Raw genomic sequence first — 21037 nt, forward strand, 5'->3', positions numbered from 1 at the left:
TTTCCACTGCTTTTTTTCTTCTTACTTTTGCCCCAGCTGAACTCATTCCTGCGTCGACGGCCATGGCAGCGGCCGCAGCGAAGCAAGCGAAAAGCGTCAGTACCATGCTGTACGTGGAATATACTTGGGCCAAGCAAGGAGTATAATGCTCGTTATAGCTGTGCAGATGTAGATGGCTCCATGTATCTTGTCTTGTCATTGGCAGCACCATTGGCCTGTTGAATTTGAGAGGCTCTGCCTCGATATGGCTATGGACACGTACTGCAGTATACTGTACAAGTATAGAGGAATAGAGCAATTCCCGCGGCGCTGCTGGCAGTGGCCGTGGCTTGGAAGCGCATTGATACGTAGGTAGTAGGTGGTTAGGCAAGTATTGGTAATGCTAGTCTCCGTCAACTGGCTCTCCATGACCGTAGTACACACATCTGAAGATGGAAAAGGGGCCAATCGACGAACATGTACACGCTACTGAAGCAATATCGATCTTTGCAGTAGACTGGACGAGTATCTGCTACTCCAAATCACGCCCGCACCGCTTCCCGCGCTCGTGCTAGCGGACATGCGAGTCAATGTTTACATGTCAATATGTTATGCAAGCCCGGGAACATGCTGCGGAGGGCTCCGCGTACAGTATCGCGAGATGCGAGCGCCGAAAGGGCCCTACAGTGCTGGCATCGACGCTGCATTCGCCCACCGCGGCATGTGCTCCGTTGACAACCCAGGACGGACGAGAACAAAACGGCGAACCAGGGCCTACCACGACAAGATCGCAGCCCTGCTCAAGCTCACATGCTGCCCATCACTTCCCAAACAGCACCGACAGCACCGACAGACCCAAAAGTCCCCTATCAGGGCTCCTCTGAAGGCGCTGTGGCTGCACCCTCGCAGCGGCCCTCGCACTGTCCGCGCCAACCACCGCTGCCCATCCCGCTAGTGTTTCAGGGGCTCTAAACGGAACCTTGAGCAGGACCCCCAAGCCAAAAGTCTATCCGCCCAGGTTAGTGCGAGCCTCACGTCCGTCCAGAGCCAAAGCAAAGCACGTCCTACGACCGGCCTCTTCAACCTCTCCCGCTGTTCCCTTCTCCAGGGCGAATCCGCGCGCGCTCTCTTGCTCTGTTTTAGGCGCCTGGCCCGGCTTGATCATGATGATCTCACGTGTTTCGCTTCATCATTCGTCGCCGCCCCGATCTGCTTAATCGCACAACCCCCCCGGATTTCTGGCGCGCGAGGGCTCGAGAAAAGAGAGGGGTGCTCTGAAACATTTTACACGGTCAAGCGCCTCGGCCCTTTGAGCTCCCAACAGCGCCTCTTCGCGGTGCCTTGAGCACGTGTGCGCACGAGTATACGTGCGAGAAGAAGACGAGTGTTTGAGAAAGAAAGAGAAGAGAAGAAGAAGAAGAAGAAGAAGAAGGGCTGAACGTGCAGCGCTCGCCGCTTAAGACGCCATGGAGCGACCCGACCGAATGCCTGCCAACGGCATGGGCAACGGCCCTGGAGCTGCTCCTGGACCCCCCGCCACTGCACCTCCGGCTCTCAGGGGCACTGGCGCAGGCACTCCCGATAATAACGTCCCGTCTCAGGCTCGCCGTCCTCTTCTCACCACGACTGCTGCTCCTCCAACCGGCCAGCCGCCGCCGCCCATGATGCCGCTTCCGCCTCTGCCCAATGGTCGAAATGGCCCGTCTCCCAACGGAAACTCGCCCGCGACGCCCGTTCTGACGGTGGCTCAGGTCATCGGCCTGACACGCGAGGCGATGAGGCACGCCCTTGAAAACGAGAGCCAGGCCGTCGATGTTGGCCCGGGCCTCAAGTCGGGCGTGACCATCGACTTGAGCCGCAAGGGCATTCAGAAACTTCCTGAAGAGGTGGTTGATATAGTCAAGAACGAGCTAGAACGGTGAGCAAGCCAATAAGAAAAGAAAGAAAGGGCGAAAAGGGATTGAAGGAAATGAAACAAATGATCCGGTGGAAAAAAGAAAAGAAGAAGAAAAATAAAAATTCTTGTTTGCTGACTGCTAGGTGTTACAATACAGGCTCGCTCTATCACATAACCAGCTCTCCTCTTTGCCAGCCCGTTTTGCCGAGTGCGTGTCGCTTCGATATCTCAACATCAGAGGCAACCAGATCAAAGAGTTTCCTTTACCTGTACGACAACCCATGCCTCCCTTTGTTTTGTCTCACCAATGCATGATGAACTAGGCTAACACAAATCGTTAAGCTTTGCGAGCTCAAATCCCTCGAAATCCTCGATCTCGGCCGTAACCAGCTGCGAGTTTTGCCGCCAGATATCGCAAAGCTCACCTCTCTCAAGGTTCTCTCGATCCCAAAAAACCAGATCCGAGAGCTGCCCGTCTGCTTGGCGGAAATGACTTCGCTCCAAGTCCTCAAATTTGAAGGGAACCCTATCAGCTTTCCCCCACGGGATGCGCTGCAAATACCTTCTTCAAGCCCCTCCAACGAGGGGTCTGGAAGAGAGGGCGAGGTGTCGGAAGTGACCATTACGGCACATATCAAGAAGTTTATGAAGTTGCACGTCATTAGCGGTCGCGATGCCGAGGCGACTGGGGACGAATCCAGCGAGGAGACCAACACTCCTCGACCGCACCTACGACGCGTGCCAAGCGGTCGATTCCCTATCAAAGTAAGCAGTTCCGATGCGTCGGACATGCGAACACCTAATATTGGATCACGACCACCTCCTCCCATACCGTCACGGTCACATTATCGGGGTCTTTCTCAACAGAATACGTCCACTCGTCGTCCGGGTGTCCTGCCCCTAACCATCGGAAACATCAGCGAGCGTGGACGCAGCAATTCCGAGACGCTGATGCACTCAGAGAGATCAAGCAGTCGCCAGCGTCGCATGGGTATACTCGCAAAGAAGGCCACGTCGGACCTGGGCACGCTCGACGAGGTTGAGGGCAACAACAGGTTGAGCCACTACCGAGGGCTGAGTCACGGCTCTGCCATGCAGCAGGGCAACCAAGCAGTACCCTCCAAGAGCCCAGCAACGCCTACCGACTCTCTTCAGCGACCGGTTTACGTTCGAAGACTCTCGGTCCTCCCCGAGCGCCGCCGAGAGTCTAGGATTTTCGACCCCGTGATTGAAGCTGCCAAGGGCATCCTCTACTCGGTGTTTCAAATCCACCCCATGATCCAGATGCTCATGACGCTGACCAATGATGGATCTGCGAAACGCTCAAGCCTTGAAATCGTATTTTACAATACCAATTCTCATGTTGAGGAGTTGGAGCAGGAAATTCAGAAGCATGACATGGCCATGGTGGAAGAGGAAGAGCAGACCTTTGGGGACAATGCCAATGTGCACCGCGCCTGTCAGACTCTTGTCGGGGCGTATGGCCATGTTTGCACGCTATTGGCCGATAATATCGATACCTTTGTCAACAATGGAGATGCTCGATATATTCGGACGCTTTTGATGTTGATTTACAACAGTATCATGGAGCTTCGCGTCACTCTCTCCTCCGTCTCCACTGAGCACAACAAGCATCACCTCTCTGCGATGGACGTCCCCGACACCAGCAACACGATCAAACCTTACTTCCGCGAGGCGTCTACTGCTGTCCCTCCGCCTCCACGGCCAGCGGCTCTTCGAAACCGTAGCGAACCAGCCATACACAACCCAAGCAACCTGAGAGTGGCAACCGACATACCCGTTCCATACCAAAACGGAGGCACGCGCACCGCCAGGCTCGCATCGGCGACTCCTAGATCCAACGACTCATTTCAGTCGTTTGGTCGGGATATCACCTCGGATTTCTCCGAAGAAGATACTCAGTTTGACAAGATATACCTGGCCCTGCAAAAGTCGACCGACACTGTTGTGCACATTTTACCGAATTTCAACGTTCAATTGACGGGAGGAATCCGAAATGCAATACAGCAGCGGGCCCCGAGTGCCATGATACGAGACTGGAAGAATCTCATTGCCATGTGCAATGACGCTATCCAGCAGACAGAGATTTTAAAGCATCGACTGTCTCTCATCAAGCTGAAGGACCCGGGAGTGCGTTCTCACGCAGGCTTCTGGAATCTTTGCAGCAATTTCATCTCAGCATGGGCAAAGATGGCGTCCAAGATCAAATCCGAGATCAATACCATCCCCTTGCCGCCTGACACTAGAGCTCGATTGCGGCCTGTCCATCAGAGCATGAAAGAATTGAGCATCATCATCATGAACTCTCCCTGGAGCTACATTTTGAGACCCGCTGGTGTTGGACCGGGCATTCTATCGCCCACCACACCGCAAGTTCCCATCACTCCTCAGAGCGCGGCTCTTGGCCCTGCCATGCAAGCTACCGTTGCCACGCCACAAACAGGATCTTTTGCGGCTGTTTTCCAGGGCAACGTCTTTGATCGCGCAGACACACTCATGGCCAACCCCGGCATTTCCATGTCTCGCAACGGGACCATGTCGAGGGGCCATTCTGGGTTTAATTCGCTATCGTCGATTTCATCCATGTCATCCGACGGCGTGCCAACTCCGTCCTCAGCCTTTAGTCCTAATGTTCAGCTAGGACCTGCGCCATTTCGCCTTAACGGAAGCAAAGTAACCCTTTGAAGCTCCTCCGATCTTCCTTCTTTTTTCTCCTTCCTTACCCAGATGTCCGAAACCGGTTTATTACTATTGATTTATTTATCCTCTTTTTACTATTTTTTTTTTTTATTTTCTCGTTTCTCTCTTCTGCATTTGGATCTCACCAAATTGCTTTGATCGATAAAGAGGGATTCTTGCATAGCACGTACTTGATGGATTTTACGAATGATTACTATTGTTGTTTTTGGAACAAAAAATGTTGGCTTGAAAACGAGATGCTGTTACGTTTTTATTCCTTATTTCTTTTTATATTCTTGCATAGCCCTGGAGTTTAATGGCTTTGTTACGAATAAATGTGTCGTCCTGATGGGCATTGATCAGAAAAGATGGGAAGGGGGGAGTTTTTTTTTTTTCCCCAAACAAGTCAAGAAAGAGATTCACCCTCCAACACCACCAATTTGCCTTTGGAAGGGAACACATGGACAACTCTAGGGCAAAACGATACCATGATGAAACAAAGTTACTATTTTTGTAGAGGATAGAGATATGGGAAGCACAGAGCGTTGGTGTATATTAGAACTACCTTGTCTAATCGAATTTTTTTTTTTTTCTGTTGAAGAGTTTTTGTTAATTTTTATGGAGGAAACAGGCGGGAATGTTTGGAACTTTTAGAGATGAGCAACAAAATTATATTGAAGATTAAAGTTTGTGTTTTGAAAGAAGCTTTTGTTCCCAATATCTCGTGATTGTGATTCATACAAACATGAACAGAGGACTACTCTTGTTCAAAAAGGGTTATAGCAGCACTTGATACTACAAGTACGGCTGGTAATACTGCTAAGCGCAGCGCACCTATACGCTTTTGTCCTTGCTGCCTTGGTGGTTGCAAGTACATGCATGCAGCTCGAAACAGGGCGTGATTTGCTTTAGACGCCGATCTTGCATGACAACCCCCCCACAGCACCTTTTTTAACCTGCTGGCGGCATGATGTCAAGTAGGCAGGCACATATATATGTTAGCTTAGACGTTTTGGATGGCCTTGACGGCGTGTTTTAGAACCTTGCACTGCCGAGGGTCTGGATTAATCTGACTTTTACGTTCTTGCTACAGTGAATATCGAGAATCTGGAGGGACAAAAGGCCCATTTACAGCAAGTAGGGACACTATCGCAGCGCAGAATGTCGACTTCATCCATCGACGCCCTGCGGAGGCTCGCAGCCCGCAGCAACAGCAATAACAATAATAACAACGCCTCATCCAGCAGCAGCAACAACAACAAGAAAAGCAACGGCAACATGCCCCCCGCAGTCGCCGCCTCATCCTCATCCTCGGCCCAGCCTCGCTGGTTCGCCCAGGCAGCCTCGCCGCCGTCCATCTCGTCCACCACCGCCGCCGCCGCAGCCTCGCCCGCGCTCCAGCCCACGCTGCCCTCGGCCGAGACGCAGCGCCACGTGGCCGAGGCCCGGGCCGCCGTCGTCGCGTCCATGGGCAACATGCTCGACTCGGAGCTGCAGTCGCGCGCGGGCATCCTGCACGAGAACGCGGCGGCGCTGGAGAAGCAGGAGCGCGACGTGCTGCGCGCGACCGAGGGGCTGCGGCGGGAGACGGTGAAGCTCAAGGCCGAGGCGGACAAGGCGGCGCGCAAGGTCAAGGAGCTGGGCAATGTGCAGAACTGGGCCGAGGTGCTGGAGAGGGGGTTCCTGGTGCTGGAGGAGACGGTGAGGCTGGCGAATGAGGGGGGAGGATGAGGATGGGAGTGAGGGGAGCTGTAGCTGTAGCGAGTGCGGGAGGGGAGGCTCTGGTGAGGGCAGTGATGGAGAGGGCGATGAAGGCGACGGTCGTGATGGTCGTGATGGTGTTGATGGTATTGGGGAGAGGATGGATGTGGACACAATGTCGGATGCCAGTCGGAGCCTGATGGAGCTGGCCTCGAGCACCGGCACGGGTCGGGCAAAGGGATCAGAGACGGCTTCGATATCAACTGGATGATTTGATACTATGATCAGCTAGCTACTTGACGAGAAAGGTTCATTGAATCCGTGTCATACGAGTAGCTATTCCAAAATGTCTGGATTTGGAAATTGCCGGGTATCAGGGCCATATAATAGCTAGAACAGAGTCTGATATGCAGCCAAGCCCTATATAAGCACTTGTTTTGTAGGATTTTGAACTGTAAGGCTTATACTTAAACACATGTAGAAGGTGGATGCTTTTGAAAGAGTTACTATGAGCTTAATCTAATGGCATGTATTTGTCAAATTCAAGAGATTACCTTGTAACTTCCCAGCTAGCTTAAAGTCTAGATAATCTGCTACCTACCTATATAAAGAGTGTGTTGAGGACGACTCTTGTTATCAGTAAATCATTCATTCTTCTCATACTCTGACACTTTACAGAATCTTCTAAAGACCAAGGCGCTTAAACATGAAGTCATCATCCATTCTACCCAACATTGCCGCCCTTGCCGGCGCGGCCAACGCCTTTTGGGGCCAAATGGCAGCCGAACCCAAATACCAAGACGAAGGCGGCACCTATCAATGGGTACACCTAACCGATTACAACACCGGCTCCAAATACTCGACTCAGTTGCCCGGTGGTTTTGATGGATGCGCCGCACCATTCGCATGCTATCCCGTGTAAGTCTTGGGCCGGAAAATAAAACAAAAAGGTGCTAGGCGCATGATTTTAGAAAAATTGACCGTGAAACAGATTTAGAGAAGACTCTGGTGGAAGCTACAACTTTCACTCTAGGGTTTGGAGGGCTGCTGATGGCTGCCATCACATTGATTTCCAGGGGGGGTCTTGATGCTCATGAAGGATGGTGTTGTGGATCACTCCCCTGTGACTTTTCGGCTTAGAAAGAGTTGGGTTTCTCTCCTCTGAACATTTTTTTTTTCCTGTTGAGACGGGAATCAATATCGATAAATGGGAAAGACACAAGGAAGAGCGGTGCTTGGAAAGAAACGCGATAGGAAAGGGGATTACAATATATAGCAAGCAACTCTGTTTCTCTATCCCATCTCTCTGATCTAATCTCCTCTTTTGCTCTATTCATCATACGCGATGGATGTATTATATGCAATTGCTCTCCTCTCCATCTGTCAAGCTGTAAGAGTCTATACAAAGCAGTCTTGCTTACAACAGTCCGGGAAGGATAACAAAGCGCTTCTTCTTGTACTTGTCGCCGAACTCCTTGCGGTATGCCCTTTCCTTGCCCTTGGCCCAGACGAACATCTGCCCCGCACCAATAGCGATGAAGAGCGCCACAGACCAGTCACGGCTGGCGATGATGATACCAGCCCACGCCAGAATCTCGTACATGTAGTTGGGGCAGGTAACAAGCGAGAAGCCGTAGCCGTAGGGGATCTTGCGCTCGGTGCCGCCAGACGACCGCAGGCTGGAGAGGTACAGGTGCACCAGCGCGTTGCTAATCTCGCCAAACAGGTAGAGCACGGTGCCGGCGGCGTCAACAAGAGGCTGGTCTGCGGTGGCAGCCAGCGACCAGGGGCTGTAGTAGATGGACCAGGCGCACAGGGCGCCGGAGAAGGCCCAGTAGAAGAAGCTGTTCTTGAAGATGTTGCGCGCGGGCATGGTGTTTGCGGAGAACTTGTGGACAAAGAGCGTCTCAATCTCACGCTTGACAAAGTGCGCCATGATCATGCCGAAGCTGAGCCATTGTGAGGGGGACATGGACGGGTCCTTGACGAGGTACGGCCGGGCGGCGACGGCGAGCCCGTGGATGAGGATAGGGCCGAGATACTCGATGACGAAGACAGTTCTCCAGGCGATTTGGAGGCCTAAGACGATGTCAGTTTCCGTTATTTCAACAAGGAAGTGCAAGGCATCATACCGAGATCCTTGACGAGCACTTCGCCCGCCTCAGCAACATCCTTATCCTCGGCAATCACAGCCTTGCGGTCCTTGAGCGTCTTCCTCGTCGACGTGTAAAACAGGCCGACGCGGTTGTGGTCGTTGATGCCGGCTTGCTTGGCAATCAGCTTCTTGACATCTTCGACCGTGGCGCCGGCGGGGAGGTCGATTGACGGCGGCAGCTTCTTGATGCCCTGCTTGGGAGCTGTATTTTTTTTGTTGGTCAGAAATTGGTCCAACGCTGTGAATTTCGAATTGCCAATCGAGTCAATTCATTCATCGCAGCAGTAAAATACTTACAGCGATTTGTCAGCTTGAGCGTCGTTAGAGAAGCCATCTTAAGGGTCAAGCTGTGGTGTTTACAGAGCTTGGTAGGAGAGAGTTGTAGGATTCGTGTTGGGGGAAAAAAAGACACCACAACCAAGTATTCCTCGGGATGAGCTACGGCGAGTGGGGTGTTGAGGATGCGGTACGGAAGGGCTAGTAGCGGGGTACGCCGCTGGAGCACGGATTACGTAGCGAGACGGAAGTAGCGTTGACTGCCGGCTAGGTACCGCGCTATCGAGTGCAGGGGACACGGCATTTAGGGTATTACATTTCACATGTCCGTAAGATATTAATAACGATTTACCTTTGACAGTATGATTCGGCACGTTATCTGTAGTGGTACTCGGGTGACTGCATATTGCCGAGCCACTTCCACTGCCAGTGGCCGTCGTAGGCTGCCTTTGTCTGCTCTGCCATAATCGAAAGCTACTGCAAGCATCACCAGTATAGCTTGGGAGTGCAGAATACCGGAGCCAAATAGTTAGAGAACATAAATCATGATATTCCTAATTCGACATTTCCTTGACAATGTTGATCAACAGTTGTTTACTTTCGTGTAAGTCTCACAATGGCATTGTTACGGCTCAGTGTCCTCCCGAGTTGCGTAATCGAAAACCTGTGCGAAACTTTACACCTTTCATATGGAGGGGAGGGGAGGGAGAGAAGGAAAAGCTACAGAACAACAATTATGTCTAAAGTTGCTCGCTTATCTATAATGGGCCTAAAGAGCTGCTATTGATTATAACACTTGGCATCGATTGTAACAGAAACAAGTGTCAACAATTCGAGTGTACCTAACCAGCAACTCAAACCCTCAGGCTAAATAGCCATCCTTTGACAGGCAGAGTCTAACATATGATGTGTACCTTGTCTGCAAGAGCAGTGATTAGATGGCGACTAAGTGAATTCAACTTCTCAAGGCCCGCTCGAGATTCTCTTCTTCACTTTCCTAACTGCACCTTGATAGCTACCTACCCTCACCTGGAGATAACTTCATACCTCACCTGGTGCTTCTTATAACATTTAAAATGCCGGCGAGACAGCACATGCTCTATAGAGCCACTTCACGAGCATATTTCTTACCATTGCCCGATTTTACAGTGGGGGTATTTCAGTTGCTCTCTTTGCACTGTCAAACCAGCTGCCAGCTGCCATGCTCCAATACCTCGTGGTATATGGCTTACGTGTCCAACTGAGAGGAGCCGACATCTGCTCAAAGCAGAGCACGATCCAGAGTCAGACAGGCTTTGTTTACTTCCCTCAACTGCCCTCCAGAGTTCCTCAAGATCCTATCGCGACCTCGCAGCACCACCAAGGTTCATGCGCCCTACCACACTCCCTACCTTTTTTGGCCACGACTATATTAAAGTACTCGAATCATGTCGGCAGAAAGAAATGATAATGGAGGGATGAATCCAACCGCCGCGCCATTCATCCCATTTGCTTCTCCTCAACCGAGCTTTGCTACCCAACGTCCCAAGAACTCCCGCTCGAGTGTCCAAGATTGGAGGCATGAGAACAAAGAGACTGCTTTGCTATCTCGGGATCAGGTAATGTCGAGCGTTTCTGGGAAAGGATACTCAGCAGCTTGATAGTTCTCCCCTCTCCCTGTTGCCTCTTCCTGTCAATAGTTCCTCTCCATCCATCGCGCGAGCCAGGTGCGAGGTTTCACAGGCCACGCGGCTACTAATTGTGTGCGTGATCAGATGCTTCGTCCCACTGCCCCAAACTTCAGCGAGCCTATACACCAGAACCCCTCGCCTCGTCGTTTCAAGACCGCTTCTTCAGATGGCCCTGTTCATCATTTCTTTATGAGGCGAAGAAGTACGAGACACACTCCTTCTAGAGCTGGTGGCAGGACCCCTCAGAAATCAAAGCCAGACGCAAGTGGCCAAGGGGCTCCAAAACCTCTTGAAGCCACCCCTACTCGACAGCATCGCATGTCCAACGAAAAGCCAGCAACAGAGACAGAGACAAATAATGGCAGCGCCCCAGAAAGAGTTCGTTTCCCACTCTTGCAGATTGGGAACCAGTAACTTATCCTTGCAGGACTCGCAAACCATGTCTATGGAGGGCGTGCTGGTGCCAAGTTCAGTGCCAGGCCCGGTGCCTCCAAGTGGGCATCCAGCCTATGTGTATCCAGCTGTTCCTCCGCAGCAACACGGTGGCGATATGATGCTTCATCCAAGCCATCCAGTGCCGCCTGGTATATATCCTCCTCCTGGTCTTCCTCCCCCTCCTGGTCTTCCTCCCCCTCCTGGTCTCCCTCCTCCTCCGCAAGGAGGTTGCTTTCCATTGCTTCATATGGTTCCCTGCCAAATGGTTCCTAACCCGACAGCTCAATCACAACAACCAAATAATTTTGCTTTTGCTTTTCCGGTCGCTTATTGGCCACATAGAGACTCTCCTGTGGGAAACTCCGGCTCTCAGATCGATCAACAGAACCCTGATCCTGATCGAGAGCAGGCGGACCCCAGAAGTTTCGGCCCTCTGACGCACAGTTATCCTCATGTGATGCCATATGTACAGATGCCATATATCCCGCATCATGTTCCAGAAGAGCACGTTTGCTCCCCGGTAAGTAGTGTACGGTTCAAAGTTCATCATTTTCAAAACTTCCCCACCCAAATTCGCATTTCAAAAATTAACTATGCAAAAGCATTTCGAAGAGAACAGAGTCGTAGATCAAAGCAGCGGTATAGTCGAGATCTCTGACGATAGGGCTTCCGGTAATGATGCTAGGCCATCAAATTATTATCAGGGCACCAGAGAGAGAGTGAAGCCTCCGTCAGTTGTTGACGGCCCGCAAGCTAAGAGAAAGGTTGGCGAACAAGACTGGCAGCGGTTACAACAATCCCGCCAGGTGCCTCTCGGCCTTCAGCAACGCCATAGCACCTCAAACCAGCCAACTCAGCAAAGTAAGTCACCTCTACGAAAGTCACATCACTGAAAATCAACAAAGAGCTGACAACAACACCAAAAACAGTCGCTCGGTATCCCACGATGCAATCGTCGAGTGTCATCACCAGTCCATCGTCCAGATTCTCGAGAAGAAGCCATGTCCCTTATAGACCTGCCAAGGTTCAAACTGCAACCTCAACCGAAGTAGCCTCGTGGTCACAGTCGAAGCGATGGGTGAGCTCAGAAACCAAAGAGCGCCGGGCATTTCAGAAGATGGTTCTCAATCTCCAATTCATGAAGGCCGACCAGTCGCCTTTTATCCCAAAGACTCCCGCCGAGTTGACCAAATTCAAAATCTCCCTGGCCGAAGCCAAACGGCAGAAGCTCACCAAAGAGGTCAAGCTCCTCGAAGAAAAGAATCGGAATAGAGACCTGGCCAAGGCCTCGGGTTCGATGCCAGTATCCCAGCCACAGGTGCTCCTGTTCAACGGACGGCAAATGGAGGACAAGCTCTCGCCAGTGTTCGCTGCTCAGAATTGCTTCAACAAAGAGGACACCGCCAAAGCAAGCCAGCGTGTCGAATGGCCGTCGCTGGCCGAGCTGAAGGAAGAAGGCGATAAACGTGCTAGATTCGGTCGATACCTCCCCCTTCCTCGGATGAACGTCGTCGCTCCCAAGATCCTCGAGAGAGAGCAGGAAAGTGCCTACAAAGCAGACGGATCCATCTTGTAGGAGAAGAAGGCCGTGAAAACTGGATCCTGGAATATCCCACCCGTCACCGCATCATCTGATGAAGACCCGAGCGAGCAGCCGCCGCAGTTGAGGATCTCTGAGATGAATGGATTTTTGAAGGATTTTATATTGGATATTGAGAAAATCAGCCCTTGAGAAACGCGTACATCACGGAAGGCGATGCCGGCAAAGAAGTGTTGCTGAAGAACATCGAGAAAGAGAAAGTTGAGAGTCTGTTTGCTTTTCGATAAGGACTTTTGGGCTATTGAGAGAGGCGATGTCTCGCGTGCACGAAGCATGAGACGGAAACCGGAGGTCACAGAGACGAGAGAAACGAGAGGAAGCATGTACAAGTAAAACAAATCTGGCTTGATGTAGGACTAAATGAATGTATATGGAATTCTGCAGCTCGGCATAAAAACGACTCGCAATAAATCTTTAACCACAGTCACTGGCTGTGTAGGTATCACACAGATGTCAGCAACAGACAGTCTTGGTGTTCTCAGCCTGCGATTTCCTCTTTCGAAAAATAAACCGGGGACTAGGCTTAGCGAGATGCGGAACAACGTGCCTCCGCCGCCGCACCGCAGGTAATTTTTCGGTGGCCGAAGAAAAGCCCTTAGGCGAGGTACGTACCGCGGGCTTAGCGCAACCCACAACCACAATTTTCGACCCAATTCAGTTCCTCCACTTCTTCTCAGGCCTGTGTCCAAAAAGTTTCATTCCTTCTACATTCCGACAAAGTCGATTGCCCTGGTGAGCACCATAATCATCAGGTAAGTGCTGCAGAATTTACTTTAAAGGCGGTTTGGGAGTTTCCCTTCAATTCAGCAGGATCAAAAGAATATCTCACCATCATCGTCTTCGATTGGGAGGAGGGGAAGCTGTTCTTTTGATGCTGCTGCTGGAGGAGAGACTCTCATCGACCGCTTCCTTTTTTTCTCCAAACTACATACTCTTCTCCTCTCTGAAAAACTTCAAAAGGCTAACCACCAACCCTCTCTTCTTCCATCTACAGAACTCGCAATCATGGGTATCTCTCGTGACTCCCGCCACAAGCGCTCCGCCTCCGGTGCCAAGCGCGCCTACTACCGTGCGTACAACCATACCTGATATATATATTCCGAAAGCCCGTATAGAAGCTTTCTCTTTTGAAAGATGTTCATACGTTCTGACCTCCATCAACAGGGAAGAAGCGCGCTTTCGAGGCTGGCCGCCAGGGTGCCAACACCAAGATTGGTGCCAAGCGAATCCACACCGTCCGCACTCGTGGTGGTAACCACAAGTACCGTGCCCTGCGCCTCGACTCCGGTAACTTCGCCTGGGCCTCCGAGGGCTGCACCCGCAAGACCCGTGTCATTGCCGTCGCCTACCACCCGTCCAACAACGAGCTGGTCCGCACGAACACCCTGACCCGCAGCGCCATTGTCCAGATCGACGCCGCCCCCTTCCGACAGTGGTACGAGTCCCACTACGGCCAGTCCATCGGCCGCAGACGCCAGAAGGCCCAGGCCGCCAAGGAGGGCAAGGAGGCCACCGAGGAGGTCAAGAAGAGCAACTCTGTCGAGAAGAAGCAGGCTGCCCGCTTCGCCGCCTCCGGCAAGGTCGAGTCCGCTGTTGAGAAGCAGTTCGAGGCCGGTCGTCTGTACGCCGTCGTCACCAGCCGACCTGGTCAGTCCGGCCGCTGTGACGGTTACGTCCTGGAGGGTGAGGAGCTGGCTTTCTACCAGAAGAAGCTGCACAAATAAACTCGCAACAAAATGGCGTGAGTCGGATGGGGTGTTCAAGGTTTTTTTGTTACATCTTGGGCATTTTCAGGGCATCGAGACCCCTTTCCATATAAAGCATCGGAATGGGTCCATAGGGAAATGAAAATCTTTTTCTTGCAGTCATGTTCAAAAATATTCCATGTTTGTTTCATCTAGTATGATAATGAGACAAGAAGAAAAAAAATTCAATACACCCCGTCTTTCCGCTAGAGCATACCCGTACTTGTGATCTATAGGATGTATCTTGATTGCACAAGAAAAGAATACATATACCAGGCTTGTATGAATAATTCTTAGCAATATCTAGGTATAAGCGTCGTAGAAATTCCAAGGAAAGCATAACGGACCCTGGTCTATAAATGCTTCAGACTGGTCACATTCAATTCATCGCACAAATCAAAATTCATATATATCCTACTCTTTGATAAAAAAATTTCATATTTTTCCCTCTCTATTTCTGCAAAAACTCTTGTCCTATAAAAAAAAAACATGCATGTCGTAATCCCGCTAGAGCGTGAATGCTGTTCCTAAGAATCCTTCATTTCATCACCAGCCAGTATGTAAACTAGCCGGGCATATGTACTGCTGATTGGCCACTAAAAAGGGAGGAAAGAAGAAAACCCCAAAAAAAACTTTTTTTTAAAGTGAAAACGGTTAAACTAATGGGAGAACAATATGGAGAGGGAGAAATATGACGGTCGTGGGAATGAGTTGGTATTCTTCCTGTCTCGTGACACGAAGAATGGGGGAATCAAGCAAGGGAGTGTAAGAATGACTGAGTGTAATGATTGGAGATATGCTTTGGCTCTTTTTTTTTTCCACATTTAAAAACAAGTTACAGTTTTAAGCAAACTGGCGCTTCAAGTCAGCCCACTTGCGAGTCAGAGCGTCGTGTTGAGAAGAAATCTGTTGTATAGTTGTGGTTAGTCCTATTTCTCCCACATTCGAGGACGACGGCGATGCCATCTATAGATATAAAACGTACCTCTGCATATTGCAACTTTGTCTGCACCAGTTCCTCTTCCAGTTCGGCCAACTCTTTTTCAACTTTTTCGTTCTCCAGATGCACCTTCTCATTACGCTTCATCAAATCATCACGCTCGAGTTTCCACGTCTCTTCCATCTCCAGCGGCTGCCTCTCAAGCACATTCTTGAGCTCCCGAACTTGGTTCTTGAGAGCGTCATTCTCGTCCTTGAGTTCGTCATTCTCAACCTTTGTATGAACAAGCTCTGTGGCAAGGTCAGCCTGCTCGCGATCACAGACTTCAACCCTCTCTTCCAATTTGCGAACTTTGATTGCAAGGCTCTGGCTAGACGTTCGGAGATCCTTGAGCTCCGTGTCTCGTTCTTTCTCAAGCTTTGTCTTTTCTTCCCACTCCGCAGTATATCCTTCGAGAAGCTCTGCGGTGAGCTTGATTTCGCAGGCATCTCTCACCAGCTGGTCTGCCCTGTATATCTCTTTATCGGCGCCTGAGCTAGAGCTACCAAAGAAGCCATTCTCCAAAAGACTGCCTTGGCTAGGGTCTTTGTCGATGTAGACATCAAAAAGCTTATCTTTAAGATAGGTGGTGAGCTGCTGCATATCGGAGATCTCCAACAAAGTCTGGGTATTCTTCTGCATCAGAACGATACCGAATCGAATAATGGCTGACAGGCCCTCTGAGAGGATCAAGTCGTAGATTCTCAGCACAAGTTGGAGAGGGAAGCGGTAAGCAAAGAGTGTCAGGAACCAAGGTGTGGCATAGAGATGAGGAGAGATGCCTCGCCGATGAAGGTGGCAATACAGCGCAGGTTCAAGATCTTCCAGTAGCCGCTCGAACTGATACAGGTTTCGATGAAGTCCGGGCATGTCATGAATGAAGAGATCCCGCAGGCCGTAGTGATTCATCAGGCGGACAAGCAAGCAGAATGCTTCTTGCTCCGGCATATTGAAAAGCAGTGGCATGATCAAAAAGTTCATGCCCTGAGCATAGCTCACACCTTCATCGAAGAGAGCATAAGCTTTGCAGACCCCGAAAAGACCCTCTTGAAGTCCTGCAGCAGCCGCATACTTGGAATAGCTGGTGCGAGCACCAAGGTCACGACGAATTACCTTCTCCAGCCGCTGTATAGCCTCAACATCCTCCTTCTCTTTGCGCATCCTTTCTGTCACGGCTGCTGCTTGCGCCTTGGCGATGGCCTCGGCAGTCTTGTCGCCCTTCTTGTCCGCCTTTGGTCCTGAGCCGCCTGACAGTTCAGAATTGACAGACGATGCGGATGACGCCACGCCCTCGCCACTCTGTACACTGAGATTTGCGTTGCTGAAGCTGCTTGCTGCCGTGCTGCTGCTGTGTCGATTTCGGTTGTCTTTCTCTGTTCCCCTAGTAACTAGATCTTTGTAGACCCCTTCTAAATCTTCATTCTTGCTCTGTGCCAGCACTTGCCAAATGACGCCGCGGATGGCGCTGGGAATGCCTGTGGCAATAGCCCTGTTCAAATCCTCAGCACTCGATCGCGCAACAGCAGCCGGGCCTTCGTAGACAACGGTTTGCCAAAGATCCCAATCAACCTGTGACTGGTCCACCTCTGGCGGGCCAACGTTGATACCGGATGCCGTTCCAGGTGCCAAGTTTGCGCTTGGAGGGGGCAGAGGGGACTTGGGTGGCAAGTCCACTGCATTTGTTTCTCCATCTCTGCTCTCACTTGGAATATCATCGGTGTTTACGGTGAGCGGGGCGCCAGTTTCCTGTTGCAGCCGAAGCACCTTGAATCGATCTTTGAGACTATTCCGGTTTGTAGCTTTACCATCGCCTTCACGTTCTTCTTCGAGTTTGCTCAGCATCATTTCAGGATTGCTACCGTTTGTAGCAACGGAGCTAGTGGTGTTTCTCCTCGCTGATGTCTGAATTGCGGGGACCGCACTGACATCTTTGTCTTTACTAGAATTCCTAGATAGCCAGGAAAAGGGGCTGGTGAGTTTCCTGCCAACTGGTGCAGGGGCAGGACTGGGGGCGGCGGCAGTGGTTACGACGGCAGACGCTATACTCTTCACTGGCGATGAGGGGGCTGGAGTCGTGACGTTGTTGTTGGTCAGAGAAGTTGTTCTGCTTAGTTGGCCCTTCTCAGAAGGGCTTTTGGGCTCTAAGGAGGCAATCAGCAACGTGTAAGCAAGGCATAGGTACAAGACGGTGAGAGAGAGAGAGAGGCGTACCTTCGGGCTGTGGGGCAGCATCATCATCATCCAAGTTGACAACGTCGAGATTTGATGTGTTGGAGATATTGGAGACGCGGTGTGACAATGGAGTTGAGCCACGTGAAGGAGGCTCTGGCTTTTCCTCTTCCTTGACTGATTCTACTTCTTCCTCCCCGTCGCTTCCAGCTTCAGATTCAGAGGCATCCCGCTCTGGCGGGGGAGGTTGAGACTTTGTAGCAGAAACAGATCGGATGGACCTCTTGGTCAAGGATCGAACAGATGCGGCGTCGACGGCGTCTTCGAAGGTGTCCTGCTCAGTGGCCTAACTAGTTAGCCCTTGCTTGCTCGGCGTTTGCCTTTTCCTGCGTGTTGTTGGGATACCGCTCGACATACCGTATCATCGACATCGGAGTCGGTAAGAGACGGCCGCCTTTCCTTGAGCGACGCCTCGGTCGAGTGCTGGGAAGCTGCGTCGTCGTGCTGCGACATGGCTCCCTTTGCAAGTTGCTTGGCTTAAGAGGTGAATGTACGGTGTATCAACAGGCACCGTTCAACAACGAGCCATCCAGCGGCTCTGTAGAATTGAAACTTTTTCGGATGCTTGGAGCTGGGAAGAATATCCTTGACAATGTGGGCTGCGGGGGCCGTGGCCGAGCCAATGCGGTATAGATGACAATGGTAGCAATAAGAGAAAGAGGCCGGTCAACAAAGGACAGGTCTCACAAGAAATGACGAATGCTGGAGTTGTGTACAATGTGCTGTTGCCGGCTCTTCCTAGTTGGTATGTACAGGTTCAAGGTCGAGAGCTTTGAGATTTTGTCTCAGGGAGCATGCGGCATGGATGGCATGGAGTCCAGCTGTCCTGGCCGCCAAATGGCACGTTTCCCCTGGCTGGCCACTAAGCTCAGCGGTCTCGACGGCCAACAGTGCGGGTGCGTAGGTGGCTCAAGGAGGCACTGGGGCTCTGCAGCGGGTCTTTAGCGCCTAACGGTCTCTTGGAAGGGGTCTAGCGGGTCAGCTCTGCCTTCCAGGCGCTGCTGGACTGACGGAGGCGCACTTGTGCCGCGGAGCTTTTCCTGATAACAGCGAGTCGCTTCTGGCGGTGTCCAGGGTCGCGTGCTGTTCGGGCACTGGTGATCACCAAACGGGAGCTGTTCGGCTGCGCTGGGGAGAGATGGAGGGGTGGGGGGGTTTTTTTTCCTCGAGTGGGTGGCCCAACGACCCCTTTTTCGTGTCTCCTCTTTTTGCATGCCGTTTTCTCGGAGAGGGGAGAAGCAGGAAGAAGTAGGAAAAGGCAGCCGTGGTACGAGAGCTTCACAAAGGGCGTCGACAGATGCTCTGAACAAAGAACTCTCTTCCTCAGTCAACCCGTGACCTGAGATGCCCATCAACGCATCTGGGCCTCTCAAGGCTTTGGTGTCTTCCATCTTCTTTATTATCTACCATCCACCGACTTCACAACGTTGTAAGCAGCAGCGACAAGAACGGATGGAACCTAATGTATTGCTACCTGGATGGGGGGCTTTGCCTGCTTGTCTTGCATCTGGCATTCAACCCCAGTCTAGAACAATGCCCAAATTCTCTCACCATGAGTTGACTAGCCCGCAGTGTCAATGACGGACTGTTTCAGAGTCACAAGGTAGCTCAAGCTCTTTGAAACTGGGCTGCTACCTGCCAAGGCGGCACTCTTGGCAGCGCATACTCGGGAATTCGCAAGTGAAGCCTCAATTTTGGTGTTTGAATATGGCAAGCCTTTAGTCATAATGCCCGCCAGTTTCCAGGGTAGCACAGCGGCTTATCGACGAGCTGTTTGTCCCCATGCCTATCTCGATGTGCCTACTCATTCAACGCTGCTCCCTTCTCGATTCGCCATCTCTAGTTCACTCCAAGAGCGGTGGCATAGACTAAGTCGTTGTCTTTTACAAGAATAATGTACGCATGGGTCTTGAACAAGTGGGTGGATGCGTGCATGTGGGTAACAGCAACATAAGATATCACTTACTATTAATATTAGGGCTATCTGTTTGAAACACTGGCAACTTGTCGATTTTCACAAAGCAAAGGCGCGACATCACTGCTCATTGTTGTTGTGAGCACGGGAACAACTCATGGGACCATCGCCGGCTCTTGTGTAGGAACGATGACATCTGCGATGACAGCTGAATCTTAGCTCCACCTCGGACTTCCCTAGATTCGAACCATACAGCTAGAGGTAAGGGAACAAGCACCGACAAGGCCCGTGCTGTTTCATCGATATTCCCTAGTAGATGTTTGCTGATCGATCGAGATTTATTAACGGGGCCATGTAAGACCAGTTCCAGCATAGACTTCTTATTCATGCGTTTTACCCTGATATGCTATTCTCTTGTATGTCAGGCCTTGTATCTGTTGAAAAGGAAAACAAGATGACAATAGACAAAATACGCGGGTAGCAGCATCCTTGAAATTAGCCTGTGCTGTCTACTGGGCCGTCTACCATAATACGAGGTGGATCAGCTGCTGTCGATGGAAACATCCAAACATTAACTGAATCACATGCTTAGGTATCAAGATACGCTTTACTCTGCAGTGACCGATATTTACGATAGCTTTGTATCAAACTGTGGAGACATCTTGATACATGTTTGTATGTCAAAAACAACGCAGTAAATCTAAACACCCTCGATATTACAAAACCTAATTTTCGTGATCTGGTATTGATGCAAACAGTAGAGAGAAATAGCCACAAATGACATCACATCACATACCTAGGTAGCGTCTTTAACTACCAGGCCGTTTAATGATTAGCGAATAACAAGCGCCGTACTGTTTATAGAGGGCAGGGCAGACAAAGAAGCAGCAAGAAAGATGGAAAAGTATTTATAGATTATAAACATGGCTCTTGATTAAAAGGAGAAGTGAGCTCTACATCAGAAAATTTGCTTTCGACGACGACGTCCGGGCACTCTGCACAACACCTACACACATTGATGTATTTGCATTGAGTACTCGGTAGTACCTTACCAGGTAGCAGTACCTAAGTGAGCATTGAGCCGCCCAGCGTGTGCTTAGCCAGGCACAGGGCCGTTGTGCACCACCTCAACGTAAGAGCTACGAGAAGCAGCCATAATGCTACCTCTAGCATCTTCACCACTCCTACTTAGGTACCAGATATCGCCAGGCAGCTTCTGTGTCCGTGGCACATGTTTTGCTCCTTATTACTCCCAAAAGGCAATCTCTACACTTTGCTGATTGGGTCATGTATCTGCGGCAGCCGCGCCTGCTGGACGGGAGATTCTGAGCTCCTCTAGTTGCAGGCAAAGAGCACTCGCACCTTACATACAGGCCAGGAGCTCTATGCAAGGAAGTCTTGCTCTGCGACTCATGTGTAATTGAATCGACCCGGCCAGCGTCTTTTAGGTAAATTTCCATGACCAGTGCGGCTCATTGTAGGGATTAAAGTCCTTGTGGGCGCCGCCGGACTGGAACCACACGGTGCAGGGAGGCCCATGAATTGCCCGAGCAGGACTAGCCATCCGATGGTGCTAGCCACATGCAGCCTAGAGCCAGCGATTCTGGCGGGCAGATAAATCTTAAGCCTGTGCATCTGCCGCTGTCGTCTCTCGAGGCGCTGCCATCCCCGCTGATAGCGCTGCGACGTCGCCTAAATGCGGAACCGATAGCGCGCAGCACACAGCTGCTCAATGTTTGCTGTGTGCTCTTTCAGC

General features: G+C 51.1%; 10 protein-coding genes across 11 annotated transcripts; 6 read left to right on the top strand and 4 right to left on the bottom strand.

The window, feature by feature from the left end:
* Window positions 1-74: 74 nt before the first annotated feature.
* Window positions 75-934, top strand: TrAtP1_005709 (uncharacterized protein; the record flags this gene model as incomplete). The annotated part of the gene is made up of 1 exon (XM_066112825.1): window positions 75-934. Exon 1 carries the CDS (start codon window positions 560-562, stop codon window positions 932-934), a length of 375 nt encoding a protein of 124 aa, XP_065968911.1. The 5' UTR covers window positions 75-559.
* Window positions 897-5274, top strand: TrAtP1_005711 (uncharacterized protein). Of its 2 annotated transcripts, XM_014089115.2 has the most exons (3): window positions 897-1897; window positions 2034-2145; window positions 2219-5274. In XM_014089115.2, exons 1-3 carry the CDS (start codon window positions 1446-1448, stop codon window positions 4580-4582), a joined length of 2928 nt encoding a protein of 975 aa, XP_013944590.2. In that variant the 5' UTR covers window positions 897-1445; the 3' UTR covers window positions 4583-5274. The 2 variants fall into 2 exon arrangements, with proteins under 2 accessions (XP_013944590.2, XP_065968913.1); XM_066112827.1 differs by having other exon boundaries at window positions 897-2145.
* Window positions 986-1144, bottom strand: TrAtP1_005710 (uncharacterized protein; the record flags this gene model as incomplete). Its single annotated transcript, XM_066112826.1, has 1 exon — window positions 986-1144. One exon carries the CDS (start codon window positions 1142-1144, stop codon window positions 986-988), a length of 159 nt encoding a protein of 52 aa, XP_065968912.1.
* Window positions 5275-5502: 228 nt separating the features above from the next.
* On the top strand, window positions 5503-6807 carry TrAtP1_005712 (uncharacterized protein). The gene has a single exon (XM_014088933.2). It carries the CDS (start codon window positions 5738-5740, stop codon window positions 6305-6307), a length of 570 nt encoding a protein of 189 aa, XP_013944408.2. The 5' UTR covers window positions 5503-5737; the 3' UTR covers window positions 6308-6807.
* TrAtP1_005714 (uncharacterized protein) lies at window positions 6802-8818 on the bottom strand. Its single transcript, XM_014088913.2, has 3 exons — window positions 8730-8818; window positions 8410-8634; window positions 6802-8356 (listed from the first exon to the last, which is right to left on the bottom strand). The coding sequence occupies exons 1-3, from the start codon at window positions 8764-8766 to the stop codon at window positions 7695-7697; spliced, it is 924 nt and encodes a 307-aa protein (XP_013944388.1). The 5' UTR covers window positions 8767-8818; the 3' UTR covers window positions 6802-7694.
* Window positions 6984-7199, top strand: TrAtP1_005713 (uncharacterized protein; the record flags this gene model as incomplete). The annotated part of the gene is made up of 1 exon (XM_014089114.2): window positions 6984-7199. The coding sequence occupies one exon, from the start codon at window positions 6984-6986 to the stop codon at window positions 7197-7199; it is 216 nt and encodes a 71-aa protein (XP_013944589.2).
* Window positions 8819-10821: 2003 nt separating the features above from the next.
* Window positions 10822-11052, bottom strand: TrAtP1_005715 (uncharacterized protein; the record flags this gene model as incomplete). Its single annotated transcript, XM_066112828.1, has 1 exon — window positions 10822-11052. The coding sequence occupies one exon, from the start codon at window positions 11050-11052 to the stop codon at window positions 10822-10824; it is 231 nt and encodes a 76-aa protein (XP_065968914.1).
* A 707-nt stretch (window positions 11053-11759) lies between these two features.
* TrAtP1_005716 (uncharacterized protein) lies at window positions 11760-12389 on the top strand (the record flags this gene model as incomplete). The annotated part of the gene is made up of 1 exon (XM_014089113.2): window positions 11760-12389. The coding sequence occupies one exon, from the start codon at window positions 11760-11762 to the stop codon at window positions 12387-12389; it is 630 nt and encodes a 209-aa protein (XP_013944588.2).
* A 707-nt stretch (window positions 12390-13096) lies between these two features.
* On the top strand, window positions 13097-14370 carry TrAtP1_005717 (40S ribosomal protein eS8). Its single transcript, XM_014089112.2, has 3 exons — window positions 13097-13165; window positions 13408-13482; window positions 13578-14370. Exons 2-3 carry the CDS (start codon window positions 13419-13421, stop codon window positions 14135-14137), a joined length of 624 nt encoding a protein of 207 aa, XP_013944587.1. The 5' UTR covers window positions 13097-13165; window positions 13408-13418; the 3' UTR covers window positions 14138-14370.
* Window positions 14371-14572: 202 nt separating this feature from the next.
* Window positions 14573-18157, bottom strand: TrAtP1_005718 (uncharacterized protein). Its single transcript, XM_014089111.2, has 4 exons — window positions 17724-18157; window positions 17349-17652; window positions 15144-17278; window positions 14573-15064 (listed from the first exon to the last, which is right to left on the bottom strand). Exons 1-4 carry the CDS (start codon window positions 17817-17819, stop codon window positions 15002-15004), a joined length of 2598 nt encoding a protein of 865 aa, XP_013944586.2. The 5' UTR covers window positions 17820-18157; the 3' UTR covers window positions 14573-15001.
* Between the last annotated feature and the right edge of the window lie 2880 nt (window positions 18158-21037).

The sequence above is a fragment of the Trichoderma atroviride genome, chromosome 3 (genome assembly GCF_020647795.1).
Source record: "Trichoderma atroviride chromosome 3, complete sequence".
NCBI classification, from domain to species: Eukaryota; Fungi; Ascomycota; class Sordariomycetes; order Hypocreales; family Hypocreaceae; genus Trichoderma; species Trichoderma atroviride.

Coding starts and splice junctions, on each gene's coding strand:
- TrAtP1_005717 (XM_014089112.2), top strand. CDS start 13,419: ATGGGTATCTCTCGTGACTCCCGCCACAAGCGCTCCGCCTCCGGTGCC. Junction 13,483..13,577: donor TGCCAAGCGCGCCTACTACC/GTGCGTACAACC, acceptor CTCCATCAACAG/GGAAGAAGCGCGCTTTCGAG.
- TrAtP1_005711 (XM_014089115.2), top strand. CDS start 1,446: ATGGAGCGACCCGACCGAATGCCTGCCAACGGCATGGGCAACGGCCCT. Junction 1,898..2,033: donor GTCAAGAACGAGCTAGAACG/GTGAGCAAGCCA, acceptor GTTACAATACAG/GCTCGCTCTATCACATAACC. Junction 2,146..2,218: donor TCAAAGAGTTTCCTTTACCT/GTACGACAACCC, acceptor CAAATCGTTAAG/CTTTGCGAGCTCAAATCCCT.
- TrAtP1_005718 (XM_014089111.2), bottom strand. CDS start 17,819: ATGTCGCAGCACGACGACGCAGCTTCCCAGCACTCGACCGAGGCGTCG. Junction 17,279..17,348: donor TGCTGCCCCACAGCCCGAAG/GTACGCCTCTCT, acceptor TTGCCTCCTTAG/AGCCCAAAAGCCCTTCTGAG. Junction 15,065..15,143: donor CAAAGTTGCAATATGCAGAG/GTACGTTTTATA, acceptor ACTATACAACAG/ATTTCTTCTCAACACGACGC.
- TrAtP1_005712 (XM_014088933.2), top strand. CDS start 5,738: ATGTCGACTTCATCCATCGACGCCCTGCGGAGGCTCGCAGCCCGCAGC.
- TrAtP1_005714 (XM_014088913.2), bottom strand. CDS start 8,766: ATGGCTTCTCTAACGACGCTCAAGCTGACAAATCGCT. Junction 8,635..8,729: donor GCTCAAGCTGACAAATCGCT/GTAAGTATTTTA, acceptor AAAAAAATACAG/CTCCCAAGCAGGGCATCAAG. Junction 8,357..8,409: donor AGTGCTCGTCAAGGATCTCG/GTATGATGCCTT, acceptor ACATCGTCTTAG/GCCTCCAAATCGCCTGGAGA.